The following is a 19,080-nucleotide window of genomic DNA, read 5'->3' as shown; positions in this document are numbered from 1 at the left end:
GTAGGAAACATTAAATACAGATCTGACTTAGTATTACTTTGGCAGGAACTCATTTAGATTACATATTTAGACTTTAGCTGCAAAGTTTCTTCTTCTTTAGTCGTCTAACATGCATCTTACTCTTTAATCCATAGCTTTATATACCTTTAATGCTAATGTTACTGAACTCTGATTTATTATTGTAACACTGGTGACCAATAATAACAGAACATAAGCTTCTTAAATCAGAAAACATTAACATAAAAGAGGTTGTGTCACTCCTCTACAGTTGAATTTATGGAGGGTATTACAGCGCAGCATAATGAATCTTAACCACAGATTTCCTGCAAATAAAATTACACGAGCAAAAACAAAGTCAAGCAATATATCAAATTTTGATGATGCAGGATGTGGTCGTAGTAACCCGAGAAAACCAGAGGAGCGATTACACCATTCAGTATGTAACCATTAGCTCCAGAGGAAGAGATTGAGATTGAGATAATCAGGAAGGCTTACAGTCTAATTCACTCTAACGGTCTGCACAACCCGCCAAACGTAAGCCAATTTACTTTGTTAACATCCGCGGCTCCTGTTTGGGATCAGGTGACTTAGACGAGGGGGACGGAGGTTTTTTTCTTCATGTTGAACATGTAAAAAGGTTGATAAGTACTTTTTAAACACCTGCATTTCTCTCTGCGGACACAAGGGGGCATCAGCTGTCAGAGAAAGAGTGCGGAGGTGCCTGACTCGACACTTTGCTCCAGTGATGTCACTGCTAGCCAATGGGGAGCGTGTGGAGTTGGTGCTTTAGTGTGTTAAAACGGGAGTTGGAGAAAGAGAGAGAGAAAAGCGGGGAGAGGTTGGGGGTAAGGGGTATTTACAAATTTATGAGGAGAACCAAGAAGAGACACTAGAGAACTGGGAGGAGGAGGAGGAAGAGAGGGAGTGAGATGATGATGCAGTGAAAATGAATGATGACAAGTGGAAGGTAAACACTCTCTATATGTCTCTGGCTGGACTGTGGAGATAAAAACACTTTAAGCAACAGGCTACAATGTGAGGCACTGTGTCAGAAAGCCTATTCAAAGGCTTCCTGGCAACTAGATGTTCCCATGCGACACAAAGACAGAATATTCAGCCTCAGACTCAATGGGCACCGAACCCTGCAGACACCGTTACTCACTAAAGTTCAATGTGAAAAAAAAAAGCACACAAAGACAAGGAAACTGTGAATAAAGCCGGCTGAGTCAAGATGAGGTAAAGATTACACTGTGCTGCAGGGTGTATTGATTCATGAAGCTTCCCTTCCTCATATCATCTTGGAGTCGATACGCCCCCCCCCGCCGCCGCCGCCGTCACCCTTCTGCTGCTCTCTGACCCGTTCCTCCTCCTCCAGCAGACTCCTGAGTTTAAAAGACCTGAAATGAAGGTTTTTGAAACGTACAGTGATCCAGCTGTTACTTCCTGGAACCCGGTGTTGGTATGAATCAATATTAGCCAGAGATCTTTCTTTTTCTGTACTGTGTGGAGCAGTGTTGCCAGGCAACATTAACAAAAAATGGAGGAGTTTTTTTTGTCAGGAAGTAGTGTGAAAGGGGCTTTAGTAGATCTCCAAGGTGTTTTGGCAGGCAGACAGTGTGTGTTACCATTTAAATTAACAGTTATAAAAGTTAATTTCAGATGGCTTCCACATAACTATAAATGTTGTCAGTAAAAAGAACCTGGCTTTTAAATAGACTTCCAAGGAGCGTTTTTACATACGTTCACCAAGTTTTGGAATGTTTAACATAAATATCTGACAGTATAGAAATGACAGAAAATCATAAAAAGCATGATAAATCCCAGAAGAATGTATAGGGGTACATGCTTATATAAGTGGTTCTGCTGCCAGCGAACTCAGAGCATCAGAGGGAGATTTTTGGTTTGATGACTTCTGCAGAGGGAGGCGAGAGAGAGATTTATCCAGTGAATACAGTGAAGCCACATCGGTTTAACTCAACCTTGGAATTAAACTGTTTTCTATAGTGCACTATGTTTCATTCTGTTCCTCTTAGACTCCTTTATTTGACCACTACAACTGGTAATTTCTTGTTTGTGGTTTATGGTGATTCGTTATTGTCTGTTGACTGGTATATATGTGTATTGACAGATGTTTTCGTACTGGTTGATCACCTGATTGTGACCAGTATGGATGTTAATTGAATTTTGCTCTCAGCGCCACTCGGTGGTCAGAGTAATAACTGCAGTCTTTTCCACCCTTTGATATTCTTATAGTAGAGAATAAATGTAGCTTGATGCAGCTTCAACGCTCGATCGAGATCATTTATTGTAAAGCAAAAGTCTCAGTGTGACATGACTGGCTTTATTTCATATATATTATTTGTATTATTATACTATTTTGATCCATATTTCTGTTTTCAGATCTAGACTTTCAGGAGTGGAGTAGAGCCTTGTGATCACTGAAATACTTTCTCTGCATATTAGTGTGACCCAAAATAGACATCCTAACCCACACTTATCATGCAAATTAGCTCTTGGGGAAAGTTTTTTAAAATTTCAAGGCTTTGAGGGTATGAAGTGTGCACGAGCTCTGCAGACTTTAAAGACTCGCCGTGGCTCTCTAGCCCTCCTAGCTCACTTCCCTTCAAGACTGTCTGCTGTGATAAAAGTGTGAAGGTAGAAAAAAAGATGTGTGAGAGTGAGAGAGAGAGAAGGATGAGAGAAGAGGAGAGGTGTACAGCGAAAGACTGGGAATTAAAATGTGAGAGGAAGTGCTATATGCGGCATGAAGAAAGAGAGAATGAACACGAGCACTAGATATACAGTGCATGATGTTTGATATTCCACTTGTGCTTCGTTAATCAATATTTTTAGATTAACAATAGATCAAATCACTATGTTTAAAGTGAAAGGGGTAACAGAACCACAGAGAACTCCACTCTGCAGCTCCTGTTCCCTCGTTGTTTTGGTTTTCCAGCCCACGAATGCTCTCATTTCCAGCAGCAGCAATCATCTATTTTCAGCGAAAAAGCTCAGACAAAACCCTCCAAACTAACTACTCGAGCAACCTAGCAACAAAAGAGCTGCATATTTCCATCAGGGGTTGATGGAGACTGAAAATAGAGCCACTAGAAGAGCGAATATTGGACTTGCATTCATCAGGTGACCAGAGACATGAGTCTAAATGAATGTTGCTGGATGTGTAAACTGGCAGTTATTTTCATTGTTTTCATACATTAACAAGATGATAATATCTCAGATTTTGTGTTTTCTGCTTGATCCACTGGCGCCAAGTCGTAAAAAAAATCAGCTTGTGACTTTAATAAACCAGCCCTCTACTTAGTACAATATTTTGTCCTGAAGCCATGAGCGCCCAGCTGACTCAGTTAAATTATATGAAGATGTAGATTATCACTGTTGCAACTTTATGTTGGCAGGCTTAAAGATACTTTACTATGTATAGAATTTGAAAAGTCTTGACTTTGGCTTCCTCAGTAGTTGTATCAAAAAGATGCACCTGTTTACACTGCAACCAGAATATATAGCATCAAAACAATTTAAAAGAGGATATAATGAGATAAAAATGTTTGCATACTGGCTTTAAAGAAAAAGAAAAAGCCTACATGAATGTACGTAGACGTAGGTTATGTAGGAGGAAAAAACATCAAATTCAATAAAAAGCAAGAATTTTGTTCCAAAGTGAAAGGGAAAATTTAAAAAAATCAAATCTGCTCTTATAAAATGGTATAAAGTAGCTCAAAGTTGAAGCAGTCTGTGTTACTTATAAAGCAAAGTTCTGTAGCTTGACAAAAAGAAAAAAATCCTCAATACAAGGTCCAACTCAGTTGCTGAGCAACTCCATCTGCCGAGTGTTAAAAAGCTTTGGAAACAACAAGCGAGTTGGACCTTGGGTTGAGAATATTTATTTTATTTTTTTTGCCAAGCTGCTGTTTTTTAGGTCATATACGAATCACAAGTCCTGCCAACACTCGTCTCTCACTGCCACCGCCGCCAGAAATCAAACAATATGTATGTATATTTTCAGTGCTTCACAGTGATCAACATTTTCATGGAGGCTTTATCGCCCAAGACTTGAGGAGATATAAAAGAAGGATGCAGCATAAGATTGAGACTGAGTCAGAGATCTATTCCAGGACGTGTTCCTGTTATATGATCTGTGCTGTGTCTCTGCAGTTATATATCACCCTCCTTCCAGCGCTCAATGATGCTAGACTCTGCTTTCGGCTTGTTGACAACCTGTCAATAACACACACACACTCTCTGACGCACAAATACATACACCCTGTCCTGGCTGTCCACTCATTTATTCATATGATACTGCACGTGCACAGTAGATTTACATCACAGATCCACATTTAATGACACATGGCTGTCACAGTGTGCAGAAAACATGCACATAGAGGCACATGTTGCCACAGTCATGAAAAGACCTGATAACAGATCAGAAGGAGAAGGGCAAAGGAAGTAAGAGAAAGTTCAGATGAGTAACAAATGCACTCTGTTCTAAAATTCGCCTCCACACATCTCAACATGTCATGTCGCTCTGCAGTCTGCTGATGAGAAATTCTTTTTACTGGCTTCCAGGCTTCTCAGTCTCGTTATGAATTAATCAGGCGTGTTTGATGCACGCGAGCCACGGGCTTGTTTACAGAGATGTCTTACCTAAAGGAGAACACTTGAGTCTGATGTGCTGAGGATGATGCTTCAGTGTAACTTTTGCTGGTGTGTCTGTGCAGTAAAATCTGTCTGTCTCCAGAGGTTTTCTTCAGGTTGTGTTTGACTCTACAAGAATCTTCACGCTGACACTTAGTTTCCTAAATGTTTTGCTCTTGTTGACCTGCTTCCAGCAAGCTGTGTACTTGTTTACTTGAGTCAAGTGATCCTCAGAGGTGCCAGTCATAGTTCTGCTGCGTATTCATACAGTCATACAGCTTTTTATGCTATTTTTAGATCATTGCACCACAACCAAACTAGCTAGCGGTTCTATTTGTATTAATTGATGTCGATAAATCACATTTAAAGACCAACCTCTATGTCATCACTGACAGCTGTAGAGTCGCAACAATATTTTCGGCATCTAAAATGCAGCGCATTGCATTGTGGGATTGTTAACAAAAAGTCATGTACATGCCATGGACACTCTGTCGTTTTTGAATGCACTACATAGTGGATAAATTCAATTGGGACACTCAAATATAATGGAGGATAAATATAGTGCCCTTTAAAATAAATAGAGAGTGATTTTGGACGTAGCTCTGCTGCTGTAAATACTCATTATAATGCTAAATGTGTATTGTAGCTGAAACTAGTTTCCAGCATGTGCACCACTGACTCCTGTTTGAATCATATTTGTTACTGTAACAACTGTGTGTTCAGACAGAACAAGAAGCAAATTTTCACTTTGCGTCATTTTGTACAAGTTTGACCGCTGGACCATTTTGTGTTTTTTCACCCCAAACAGTCAACGGTACGTTAGTTTTAAGCTAGCTAGCAACAGACGCACTGATGAGTCTGCCGGAGTGTGTCAGTTCAGCTTCTGTTTGAAGTGAGAACTTTCTGAAAACTGCGGTTCTTTGTCATTTTCCACCAGTCTGTCTCCTTTTCCTTCTTGTTCTCTGTATGTTTATGAAGCAGAAGCATAAAGCTCAGGGATACGTGCAAGTTTTTCACTCGAGTTGAAACATTTTCAGCTCGCACAGATGAGTCTTTGTGTCGGCCCGAGGTGGCATTGACTTTCTAAAATTTGCTTTGCGCTCTGTCTGAACACAGTAAAACCTGCAGCGTCCAGCTTTTATTGTAAATTACTGAGGCTTTTTTTTTTTTTTTTTTTTTAAGAATGAGAGTATGTATGTTTTAATGCAGCATCAACAATGCTTCCTTTAGCTGGTTAAATAAAAGCTTTAATTTCTGCTCCCTGCCACTAGCAGATGGTCAGTCCTCTGTTCGGTCATGCTTTTCTCTGTGATTCGCTGTGCTAGAAGATACTTCCCCCTCTGGTCCTCCTCTTCCTCTGCTCCTTCTCCTCTCACTGCGTGCTGCTTTGATCTTCCAAGATATGCTTTTTTTTTTTTTTTTTTTTTTTTTAACTTTTTATGATTTGCTGACACGTTAGTATCTGCTGAAGCAGACATCGTGACAGCTTCTTTTCCTGCCTCTCCCTACTTTAATGGAGTGTTTTCTCTTTCACAATCCCTTCCTCTCCAACTCTCAGTTGTCTCCTCTTCCTTAACCACTTTTTTCCCCCTCATTTGTCTCCACTATTTTATTTAAATGTACTTTTCACAAGCTTCTCAGTGTGCAGCACGTACAGGTACAGCACACTAAAAGGATATGACAAGCATTTGTGTCCTCCGCCTGCTGCCACATGTATGAATGCATGAAGGGAGGCTGCGCTAAGTAGTAAAGCTTTCATGGACCATGTGTCGGTGATGCTAATCTGCAGTTATATATCACCTTCCTTCCAGCACTGAATGATGCTAGACTCTGCTTACGACCTGTCAATAACACACACACACACTCTCTCTGACGCACAAATACATACACCCTGTCCTTGCTGTCCACTCTGTCCACTCATTTATTCATATGATACTGCATGTGCACAGTAGATTTACATCACAGATCCACATTTAATGACACATGGCTGTTACAGTGTACAGAAAACATGCACATAGAGGCACATGTTGCCACAGTCATGAAAAGACCTGATAACAGATCAGAAGGAGAAGGGCAAAGGAAGTAAGAGGAAGTTCAGATGAGTAACAAATGCACTCTGTTCTAAAATTCGCCTCCACACATCTCAACATGTCATGTCGGTCTGCAGTCTGCTGATGAGAAATTCTTTTTACTGGCTTCCAGGCTTCTCAGTCTCGTTATGAATTAATCAGGCGTGTTTGATGCACGCGAGCCACGGGCTTGTTTACAGAGATGTCTTACCTAAAGGAGAACACTTGAGTCTGATGTGCTGAGGATGATGCTTCAGTGTAACTTTTGCTGGTGTGTCTGTGCAGTAAAATCTGTCTGTCTCCAGAGGTTTTCTCCAGGTTGTGTTTGACTCTACAAGATTCTTCTCACTGACTTTTGCTCTTGTTGACCTGCTGCCAGCAAACTGCGTACTTGTTTATGCTATTTTTAGGTCATTGCACCACAACCAAACTAGCTAGCAGTTCTATATGTATTCATTAATGTCAATAAATCACATTAAAAGACAATTAGGACAAACCTCTGTGTCATAACCTTCACTGTTGTCCAAAAACTATTAAAACAATATCTTCAGCTCTCACTGTGCATGTAGGTGCACAACCAACAGTACCAGTCAAAAGTTTGGACACACTTTCTTATTCAAGGATGGAAAGGTGTGTCCAAACTTTAGATTCATACTGTACGCAGCAAACTAAACACACAAGAGGACAAGAGTCGACCCTCTAAGATTTTACTGGAGGCAGTTGTGAAATGACAGCTCACTGGTGCAACACAATCGGTGAAACTGCACTTCTTCTTTGTTTCACTGACAGGTGTAAAGATGGTTGGAGCAGGCTGGTTAAAGGGAGTGTTTTCATCCATTTATGGATAATTGTAGGGGTGGAAATAAGGCTTGTGCATGTGCGCTTAGTTCTACAATGACTGAGATTTATAAATGAGTACGCACAACTTTATAAATCTGACAAAAAGAAAGCATTTGTGTGTACACAGTCATGAATCTACACATGCATCAGGTCCAAGGAGTAATGCATGCATGGATTAAGTCATTTTGCGTCATCACTGACAGCTGTGGAGTCACAACAATAATATTTTTCACATCTAATAATTTTCGATTGTTAACAGAAAGTCGTAAACATACCATGGACACTCCTTTTTTGTTCCACACTGTTAGTTTTGAGTGCACTACATAGTGGATAAATTCAATCTGGACACTTGAATATAATGGTGGAGGGTGAATATAGTGCCCTTAAAGTAAATAGGGAGTGATTTTGGACATAGCCCGGCTGCTGTTGGAGTAATATTTAAATAAAAGCTTTATTTTCTGCTCCCTACCACTAGCGGATGGTCAGTCCTCTGCTCGGTCATGCTTTTCTCTGTGATTCGCTGTGCTAGAAGATACTCCCCTTCTCTTCCTCCTCTTCCTCTGCTCTTTCTCCTCTCACTGTGTGCTGCTTTGATCTTCCAAGATATGCTTTTTTTTTTCACTTTTTATTATTTGCTGACACATTAGTTTCTGCTCGAGCAGACATCACGGCAGCTTTCTTTCCCGCCTCTCCTTCTAATTTTTCTGGATCATTTTCTCTTTCACACTCCCTTCCTCTCCAGCTCTCCTCCTTTATCACTTTTTTTTTTTTTCACCCCCACATCATCACTTTTCACAAGCTCCTCAGTGTGTGTTGCATGTACAGGTGCTGCATACTAATAGGATATGATAGGCGTGTGTGTCCTCCGCCTGCTGCCACATGTATGAATGCATGAAGGGGGGCTGTGCTAAGTGGTAAAGCTTTCATGGGCCATGTGTTGCTGATGCTAATCACTGAGACGCTCTGGTCGTTAGCTCCAGGGAGGCAGAAGGTCAGCAGTAGCAGCAAGGACACATAAAGGAGTCTAATAGATGTCGATGAGATTATGAAGGAGTTGACGTCGTTGACAGCAGCTCAGCACAGTTTGATGAGCGGCTCAGGCGTCGTATTCAAAAATATACCGTACGTCTCTCTAGGATGAGGATGTAGCTCGATACTCAGTGTTTTAATACCCTGACAGCTGCCACTCACACAGTGTAGTGGGCATGAAATACAAAATCCATCTCCTCATCTGCCGCCTGGATTCGTTCCTGCGGTACCCACTGTGAGTTCTTGACAGGTTTTGGAGACAGTCAGACGCTGCTCATCGGGAGGTCTGGCTCGTGCCCTCGTAGATGGCTGTTTTGGTCCAGGGGCTGGAGAGCTAGAGGGCACAGGTGGCAAACAGGATTGCTGGAAAAGTGATTGCAAGAGGAGGGGAACTGGACAAGAGTCAAGGAGGGTCAGATTGATAAAGGAGTTCTCTTTTACTGGGAGTGAAAAAGCAATAAATGTATGAAGACAATGAAAGGAACAGAAAGCTGTCAATCAACCAGCTCGACTCTTTATCTCTTCGTCTAGACTCATAAAACCAAAAACCATCAGCTAGATTTGAGTGAACTGACTCTTTAAGAAGGTCAAGATACGTTGCCAAAATTATTATTCTGCTTTGCCTACAATGTAGTCATGCATCGGATGTAAACAGAGAGCTACAGATGGGTAACAAATCACATTAAAAACAAACAAAGTGTCTTAGTAAGGTGTTGTTCCGCCACAATACTGAGGGACTTCTGCTATATATTTTCCACAAAAGAAGGAATATGAGGCAGAGAACATATATTTTGTACTTATAGTTAAAGTGTGCAGTGCTTGTGGTATCTTTTCTCTGCAAACAAAATCTTTAAGACAGCTAAAGGGGAAAAAAGTTGTGCGGATGCATCTTATCGTGGCTTCCTATCACGAGTCGGCGCCGCTACAGTTTGTACCTGTTGTGTTCTTGTTATTTTTCTCTCTCTCTCTCTCTCTGTCTCTCGCCTTCTCACCTCAGCTCTTCCTCTGTTCACAGTTCTCCTGCCTGTTTTTCTCAGCAGCTGTTTCTGTTTCTCTCTCTTTCCTACCTGCTCCAACCTGCCTTTCTCTTTATTATAGTTATTTAAATTAAAACCAACTTCCCTTCACCTCTGCTGCTCCTCTTCAAGCTCTTCTTTTCTTCCTGTCCTTGCACCTTTCTCTCCTTTATCTCCAGCTAGTTTGAGTGTCATTCATTTCTACTACACAGACAATCCATTTTTTCAAAGAGAGAAGAGGCTGATGTGAAGAATAATGTGTCTGCAGAAGGTTGAATTATTATTTTGCTGATGCATCTTCACAGCTTCATTGAATTTGAGTCTAGCACATGCTAATGTTGTTTTGCTTTGTAACCTTTGTTTGTCCACAGAAAGCGTGCTGACTTTGCTCTTTTCCCGCCAGTTTCCCTGCTTTTACATTCATGGAGTTGCATGCCTGAAGCTGCTCAGAATAATCACTGTCTTTTACTGCCTGATTTAGCATCCTTAGCATTTCTACTGGAACAAGTGGAGGGTTAAGTGCATCGCTCTACAGTAAATCCTAAAGGGGGAACCATTTAAATGTTTTCTCTCTGCACAGATTTTAGCCGCTGGTGTCGAGGTTTTCAATTGGCCACCGTTCAGTTTCCACACTGTCTAACTAATCTTTATGCCGCAATCAGCAGCTTATAATTATTTCAGATATTAATACCAAACATTCAGAATTAATATACAGTAGCTGCAAAATATATTATGTATTTTTGTTTTGATTACTTTCAGAATTGTTCTTAATGGAAGATAAACTGAGTAAAAGTGAAATACTGTAAGAATTTTTAGGACCCAAAAATAAGAATCCAGTATATGTTTCATCAAAATAAACACTATTACAAACAGATGTGTTATAGGAACATAATTAGCTTTTGCACTACGTTATTTCCAAAACTCTACTACCTGCTCATTGCTCATAGCTGTAATCTGTTGAAATTTCATTCTTGTCTATATTTATATTTATGTTTAACATAATTCTTATCTGCACAAATAGTGATAACGGCGTGCTCTGTCCATATCCATATTGTTTATCCACATCAGCCTTTTTTGCAGTTTTCTGCACATTCTTCTTACCTGTTGGGTATCTTGTGTTTTTCTTTTAATTAATCTATTTATCTTGGATATACAGATACTTATTGTCAATACTTTACAGTTTTTTATTAATAGCATCATCACTTTTAGTCATTGCATCTTTCTATCTATCTATCTAAACACAAATAATGCTACAACCACTGATTTCATTGATTACTAATCAGTATTTTATTTTTTCAATAGATGGATAAATTTTGAGTCTATGAAATGTCAACAAATAGTAAAATGTTACAGTTTCCCTGAGCCTTTGTCCAACCAAATGTCCAAAACCCAAAGATATTCAATTTACAATGATCTAAAACACAGAAAAGAAGCATTTGAGAAGCTGCAACTAGTGAATTTTTGGCACTTTTGCTTCATAAATGACTTAAACAATTAATCAATTATCAAAACTGCTGTTGACTCATTTTCTGTCCGTTGTTTCTTCTTGATTAGAAGTGTCCCTCTCTTGCCTTTTGGCTCTCGCTCACAGTCCCTCACTTCCTCCTCTCATTATTTTCATTATAATTCTGACCTTGTTCTGTCCACACACACACACACACACACACACACACACACACACACACACACATACAAACATACAAACACACCACCACACCGCCGCCGCCACTGCCATCGCACCATCACACCATCACACCATCGTTCTTAACATTCGGCTGAATCCCAAACACAGAGGAGGTGCTGATAATAAAGCTGCCAAGATGTGTGTTATGTGTGTGTGCATGGTGCTTGTGTGTGTGTGTGTGTGTGTGTGTGTGTTGGGGTGTGACTGATTGTGATGGATGAGGCGCAGTGTGGCTTCCAGCAGATGCAGGCTGTCTGTCTGATGGTGCATCTGTTTTTCTGTCTGCTCTGTGTGTTTGTATGGATACATTTGTGTTTTTTTCCTGCAAGCGTTGCGTCGTCGTATTTACACCTTAAAAATGTGTGTGTGTGTGCTCTGAATTTACAAATAGATTACGTTTAAGATTTAAGAATAACTTGAGTTTTGAGTCCACACAGGCTTGAAATTAAGATCTTGAGCATTAAAGGGGACATTTTTGTGATTTGTTATTTTTATACTCTTATGTCTGTAAAACATGGTTAAAGGTTCAAAACTTCAGGAGAATTTATATAAAAATGCTTTGTTTGCAAAGTTTCCTCCACTTCCTCATTGTGATGACATCAGATTGTTCGCACATGCCCACAAACGGCCGTCTGTTGGTAGCCTTTGTTGCTAAAGTCGTTCCAAGGAGTGTTCAAGTTGCCTGATCTCAATTTTCAGATTGGATTTGGAGAAGTATAGTATAAGAAGTATGATAATAATATAATACTATTGTTTGTTTACGTAGGCTCAGGAACTGGCCAATCAGAACTGAGTTGGCTCGTCAGGAGGCGGGGCCTTAAAGAGACAGGAGCTAAAACAGCCTGTTTCAGACAGAGGCTGAACTGAGGGGCTGCATAAAGAGCCAGTATAATATAAATAAAGAGTTTTTTTTTTAAATTTGTAAATCATGCAAAGATATTCCAGTAGAGCCCCAGAATATAAATATAGATCTGGAAACGTGCTTGATACGTCCCCTTTAAGACCTTGTTGAAATTTCTTCCGAGTCACTAAATAATGCAGCATAGTATTTCAGTTCAAAGTGTTATTAGCTATGTACATTCAATTTTTAATCTTTTTAATAGCATTTTCTTCCCCTTGTTTGCTGAGCACATTACTGTTGGCAATAAAAACTTCTGAGAATATTATTGGAAGCACTTCAAATGCTTCAGTGGATTTAGAAAGTGCCAGCGAGGTAAATAGTTTCATGATTTCACTGAGGAATTTCACTTGGACCCGTCAGAGATTTACTGAGGGAACCTTCGTGGGTTTCGATTCGTGCGTTGGACCTAAATCAAGGCCGACTGTTTCATTCATTTCTCAGATGTAAATCTCTCTGTGTCTGCGAGGTTTTTATTATGTTTGCACTGTTTCCTCCCATACTTTTTTTGTTTGATTGTCTTAGAGTTTGTGTGTGTTTGTTTGTGCCTGTCTGAGCGTATTGAGCACTCCGATGAGTCATTCAACATTTCCACAAAGTACCCAAAGTACTGGAACATACCAAGATGGCGTGGCTGACAGAAATAGCATCTACATAGAAGGCAACGAAGCTGTAAATGTTTGTTTATTTGCTGTGTTTTTCTTTCTTTTTTACTTTTTCCTTCTGGTGCTCCTCAGTGTCTCTGTGTACACTACACTAAATGCCCAAAAGTATGTGGACAGCAAAAAAATTGCTCCCATATGTGATAGTTGAACATCTCGATCCAAAACAATGAGCAGGAATCTGCTGCTATAACCAGCCTCCGTTCTTCTGGGAAGCTGGTTACAAGGATTTGGTCGCCTGCTGATGCTGGGTAATAAGGCCTGGCCAAGAGTCGGCGTTCCAGTTCATCCTTAAGCCTGAAGCTAAAGTTCTTCCACACCAAACTGGGAGAACTGTTTCTTTATCAACTTGGCTTGTCGTTCATATCATTTTATGCTGTAGCATTAAAGAAATACCTAAACTTTTTTTTTCAGAAATATGCTTGTTTACTTTCTTTTTGATAGTGCGATGAGAAGATCATGTGTTAAGTGTGTAGCTGTAGTCAGGACGTAGTTAGCCTAGCTTAGCATATAGTCCACTATAAGCACCTCTAAAGCTGACTAATAGACACATATCTGGTTTGTTTAATTTGTACACTAACAGAAATATGAAAATGACTGTGTGGTTTCTGGTTAGTTACGTGTAGGAACGTCTTGGGTTTCTTGACAAACAACTGCTGCAGCATCCGAGAGTTTGGTCATAACTCTGTGAGGTTGCAGAGAAGAAAACCTGAAACCTGTGCTCACCGACTGATGCTGCTCAGGCTATAACCTGTACAAAGTTTCATTTTTACATACAACAAACAAACAAAAATGGCAAGGCTGTTTCCCCCCTGCCTCTGCTGTTTATGCTAAAAATGTTGAACTGTTCCTTTTAAGATTTCCCTTAATTGGCTTGAAGCAAACCATGAAAAACAGTCAGATCACTGTACTTTTGGTCATTTTGTGTATCTGTCTGTACTTTTCTTCTGTATTTTTACTGTTTTGACGTGTGTCCGATGGGCGTACAGAGTTTTCTTTCCTCCTCCTTCGTTCTGTAGCTTTAATATCGCTGCTTCCTGCTTCCTCGGCCTTCTGTTCTTATATGCTGATCACTCCTCTCTCCTTGGGATTGAGATGCAAGAACAGGATACCTTCCCTCCGCTTCCCTCTCCCTCTAATCTCTGATGTCAGCATAATACTTTTAGTGAATCATCCACTCTCACTCTCACACACACACAAACACAAATTTACTCTCCTGTGCAGCACGTTACAAAGTTACTCATCATAGGCTGCTGTGGATGAAACGAGATGCTCATCAGAGACTGTTGGAAAGCTGCGGCAGACTCCTCTGCTTTTTTCATTCATGCTTCTTCTCTCCCTGCTCTCCTGCTAACTGGCCTACATACAGGCATCAGTATCACACTCCTCCTCTTTTTTTTTTTTTTTTTGCTTGCACTGTCTCTTTTCATCACGCCACATTTATTTCTCTTCCTCCTCCTCAGTGCTCGTCTCACCATCTCTCTCCTGCCCCCGTTCCTGAGTTTTATTCATCACCGTCTTGCACATTTTTTTTTTTTCTGTCTTGCTCGCTCTCGTTCCATCCTACCTCTTCTCTATAAGACATTATCCACCCTGACAGTGTTGGTGTTTTCTGCACCAGTGCATCTGCTATTGCTTCAACAATTCAGCAACATTTTGTTTAAAACCTGCGTAGTTTGACTTGAATAGAGTCGTAACAAAAGGGATTATTAACAGTCTGAACAGTTGAAATTAAATGTATCATTTATTTTCATGATGGGTAATTTACTCTCCTAGTGTGAGAAAGCCATAAAATACATCTGCAACCTCAGAGTTATATGCAAATCATTTTTAGCCAGATGTGCAGCCAACAGGAATAGATACCTCCCCCTCCTCCCTGCTGCAGGACGGCTGTATAATTCCTCACATTAGATTAAAATCCGCTGCCTGCTTAAAATTTTTATGTAATATGCAGAGCTATTATTGACTTAAAGGCACTTTTAGACTACGCGACAACGATTGTGTAAGTTTATCACAATTCAAATTGTGTGAGATGCCAGTAATGAAATCTCGATCACAATCTGTGTCAGACTGTACAACCATCATCAGCTCATCATCCGTCTGCTCCACTCTGATGTTTTGAAAGTGCAGTAAAGTCACAAAAAACTCCATTTTGGTTTTAAAACCCTTAAAACCCTTAAACTTTATTTAAAAAAACTGCACTTACAAAATGTTACGCAGGCCAGTGTATTCGGTGTCATTTCATGTCGTATTCTGATTGGTTTGTTTGTAGTTGTGCGTCGTAGCAGCGGTCACATTGTGAGACTCAGGTTGTCTTTGGTCACCAAAGATTTCACCACATTTCTCTCACAATTTTCAACTCAGACAACCCAAAAGTGCACGTTGTAAAAGGAGCTTAAGTCAGAAATATGTAATGATGATGATAATGTCTTGAATGTTGTGAGACTTGAATTAACTCGAGACTGAAATTCAAAAGTGTTCAAGTCTGGAGTTTTGACAAATCTTGATTATTTGTCTCAACATTGCAATAATCACTAATAGCTCAGCTTTGAAAGAATTTTAAAAGTCAGTATTCAGACACCAGAAGGACTTGTGGTTGACTTTTGCAGTTTTCTCTTTGAACATGTCCCGAAAGACTTAAAACAGCTGTGAATCAAAGTAAAACCTACAGTAATATCAAAGTCAATATCAATGTAATACTAAAACTAACAGTCTTTCTGAGACAAACATCTTCCACTTTATTATTTGCTGACTCACCGCTCTGTCTCTCTGTCTCTCTGCAGCTTTCACCGACCGACAAGAGCTTAGAGTTTGACAGAGACTTCCGCATCAGGCACTATGCAGGAGACGTGGTGTAAGTATCTTAAAGTTTTACTTATTCAGGGAAAGCTTTTACCGATGATTCATGCTGCTTTCTGCGTTTGTAGGGTTTTTATATATTCATGTCTCAGAGCTGCCCGCTGAAACTGTGACATTTCTGGAGCACTTTGGTTCTGGCTGAAAACAAGAACACCAGTCATGCACACTTAATGACCTGAGTTTGATATTATGTTTCATAGCCTAAATATACACACACACAGGTTCCTCGTTGACCTTTTATCCATTCATGTTAATTACAATAAACTGATTTCCGTTATTATGTGATGAATAATACCAGAGACACAGCTCATCCTGACTCCAACTTAACAGACTAATATTAATCACATCAGTCAACCAGTGTAGAAGTACAGGACAGTATTTGTTTAACAAAAAGTAAAGTGAAAGAAATTTAATGTCTTTTCCTTTTGAAAGACACAGTTGTAGAGATTTTACTCTGTGCTGCTTTAAAGGTTTTATTAAAATCTTATGTATGTAGTCCAGAACGTGTGATCTACAGTATATTTGCATATAATGATGAATGAAAGATGTTAATAGGAGCTGCTGTAGCTTCAAGAACATGGCTGACCCAGAACATGTGCAACTTTTACACTGTCTGTTTTTTTTTATCTTTGCTGAATCAATGTGAAAATAGCAGGTATTGACAGTACCTGGATCTTAAAACCCATAACAACTTCATTTGACAATTTCATTGATAATTTAAACTCTTCTTTCTGCAAAAACGAAGCACATCAAATGGCTCAAAAGGAAAATATGGATTGATCTTTGTTAATGTGAATTTTTCTTTTGTGAACATGACTTTTTCTGAGACACTCTTGAACATTTTAACAACATCTTCTTTGCATGACGTCCCCTAAAAAAAATGACAGCACCGCTTTCCCCGATCGCTAAAGCACTCGGACACCGTTCAAATGAATAAATCACACACGCTAAGGGAAACGCGTCAAGCCCATTTGCGGCGGCTAAGTGTCCGCCACCCGCCTGAGGGAGGACTCAGGCAGGGGAGCAGGGCCTGAATGGCAGACTTGATTGAGCCACTTAGACCAGGCAGGAGGCAGAGCGCACCTCACGTCTCACAGCATGGTGTGTAATTACTAAGTTACTCATAGCAGGTTCATAACTAAAAGCATACATTATCTTAAGCGTTTATTAGAGGGAATTACTGGCTCTGTAACCGAATAGGATGAAATTATATAATTTGCTTCTTTCAAAGTGAGTCAAGGTTAGATTTTAGGTAAAGATGTTAGTCGTTAACCTTTCTGTCTCTTTTCACAGGTACTCAGTGGTTGGTTTCATTGATAAGAACAAAGACACTCTGTTCCAGGATTTCAAGAGACTGCTGTACAACAGGTGACACACACACACACACACACACACACACACACACACACTGCTTCAGTCACCTCCACGCACTCTTCACTGTATTCCTTGCAGCACTTTGATTACATGACACCCCTCTAGAGCGAACAGCACAGGACTGGTACAACTAATCTCCTGTCAGCTCGGTCTTATCCTCCCCCTCCTCCTCCTCCTCCTCCTCCTCCTCTTCTTCTTCTCCTCTGGTGCTGCTCGCTCACTGAATATGAATGTGAGGTCTAGTAATTCCTGACCTGATCTAATGTGCATTTTATGATGATGCTCTTCATTCAGGTCAAAAACATATTATATTTGGGCACGCAGCCAAAAAAGTTTTAACACAGATGCAAATTACATAATGGAAGCGGCTTGTTATTTGTTCTTACTCAGTAATCATATAAGTATAGTAATAGTCAATTAAACTTGTATTAATTTTATTAGTTTGTATTTGTGCCTACCTGCTCAGGAACTGCAGATGGACATTTATTAGTAGCTAAATCTGGTATAACAAACTAAACTAAACTAAACTAATCTAAAACAACCCTGTGTTCATGTTTCTCTTGTCTCCGTCCAGTTCTAACCCAGTACTGAAGGGGATGTGGCCTGAGGGCAAACTGAGCATCACTGAAGTCACCAAACGGCCGCTGACAGCTGCAACGCTCTTCAAAAACTCCATGATCTCATTGGTGGACAACCTGGCCTGCAAGGTGAGCAGTCAGGACTGATAAATATTTGACAATAACATCCAATATTCATTATTAGACCACATGACATCACTGCACATGCTCTTAGAAGGGAATTACTGTATGAAAGTAAAAAGTAAGATTTCAGACCACTAGTCCATGCGTTTAAATTTTAACAGTACAAACTCTTGATTACAATACTGACCTGAACGCAGATTCCTTCTGTGACATTTCTAGACTTAAATTTGATCTTAATGAACCCTGTACTCAGTCGTGTTGTATGTGACCTCATACGTCTGTGAAGTGGTTGCCTCAAGGTCAATGAGAGGCTCTCAGAGGTTATACGTTTTAATGTCGACACGCTGAAAACCATCTGGAGTTAAATTAATAGTATTCTCCCCTGTGAAACTTCCATTATGGACCATAGACTGTAAAAATAAATGACATAGTCACCTTGATGTCACCCATTGGTTTGTGGACCACCATTTTGAAGCCTCGAGTTTAGCTCTTTGACCAGCGCCATATTTGATTTTTGGAGCCAGAATTGACCATATTTGGACGAGAAGTTGGAGCTGATGCTAATGCTAGCTGCTAGCGTGGTTAGCAATGTGCATTTACAGTCTATGGTTAACTGTGATAATGCTAATGCTAATTTTTGCTAGTGAAAAATAGGCTTAAAGCCATTAAAACAAAATATACTTACTGGAAAAACTGAACATCCGACTCCTTAGAGGGTCTTTCAGTACAACCAAACACTGAAGAAGACTTTTTAAGGAGAACAAAATGTAACAATTAACTTTCATGAACTGAAAACACACTGAATTAGTGGCAGTTACGCCTACACTCTGTAAATCTGGGTCATTACCAGTAACTCCAGGCTGCAAATGCACACAGCTTTCCTTGTACGTATGTGCTTCCTGAGCAGTTGATGTGAATAAGATTGTTATAGATCAGCATTGTAGCCTGATACAGATTAATTACATGTACTGTCATAAGTCACAGTTGCTCCATGTCGCCCTCTGTAGGAGCCGTACTACGTCCGCTGCATCAAGCCCAACGATGTCAAGTCCCCTCTGCTCTTCGAGCAAGAGCGCTGCCGCCATCAGGTGGAGTACCTCGGACTGCTGGAGAACGTCAGAGTGCGCCGCGCCGGCTTCGCCTACAGACAAACATACCCCCGATTCCTACAGAGGTACCCTACACTTTAATAATCATTCTCACCACCTGAGCAATGTGATAAAGCTTGTTTCAGTGAGTTATATCTCCCACATGACTTTCAGCTGCTCACCTGAAATACTTTGAGCCAGAATTAG

The 19,080-nt window shown here is 40.2% G+C and overlaps 1 protein-coding gene across 2 annotated transcripts in view; it reads left to right on the top strand.

Annotated features, from left to right (window-relative positions):
- myo1d (myosin 1D) overlaps positions 1-19,080 on the top strand; it is a 111,016-nt gene that overhangs the window by 31,810 nt on the left and 60,126 nt on the right. For both annotated transcript variants that reach the window (XM_042397658.1, XM_042397659.1), the window contains exons 12-15: positions 15,635-15,705; positions 17,004-17,078; positions 17,659-17,791; positions 18,793-18,959. In XM_042397658.1, coding sequence (XP_042253592.1) covers positions 15,635-15,705; positions 17,004-17,078; positions 17,659-17,791; positions 18,793-18,959 — 446 coding nt within the window. The remainder of the gene's footprint in view (positions 1-15,634; positions 15,706-17,003; positions 17,079-17,658; positions 17,792-18,792; positions 18,960-19,080) is intronic.

Source organism: Thunnus maccoyii, chromosome 20, assembly GCF_910596095.1.
Source record: "Thunnus maccoyii chromosome 20, fThuMac1.1, whole genome shotgun sequence".
Taxonomy (NCBI): Eukaryota; Metazoa; Chordata; class Actinopteri; order Scombriformes; family Scombridae; genus Thunnus; species Thunnus maccoyii.
The sequence above is the reverse complement of the archived record's forward strand: the minus strand, read 5'-3'. Positions and strand labels throughout refer to the sequence as shown.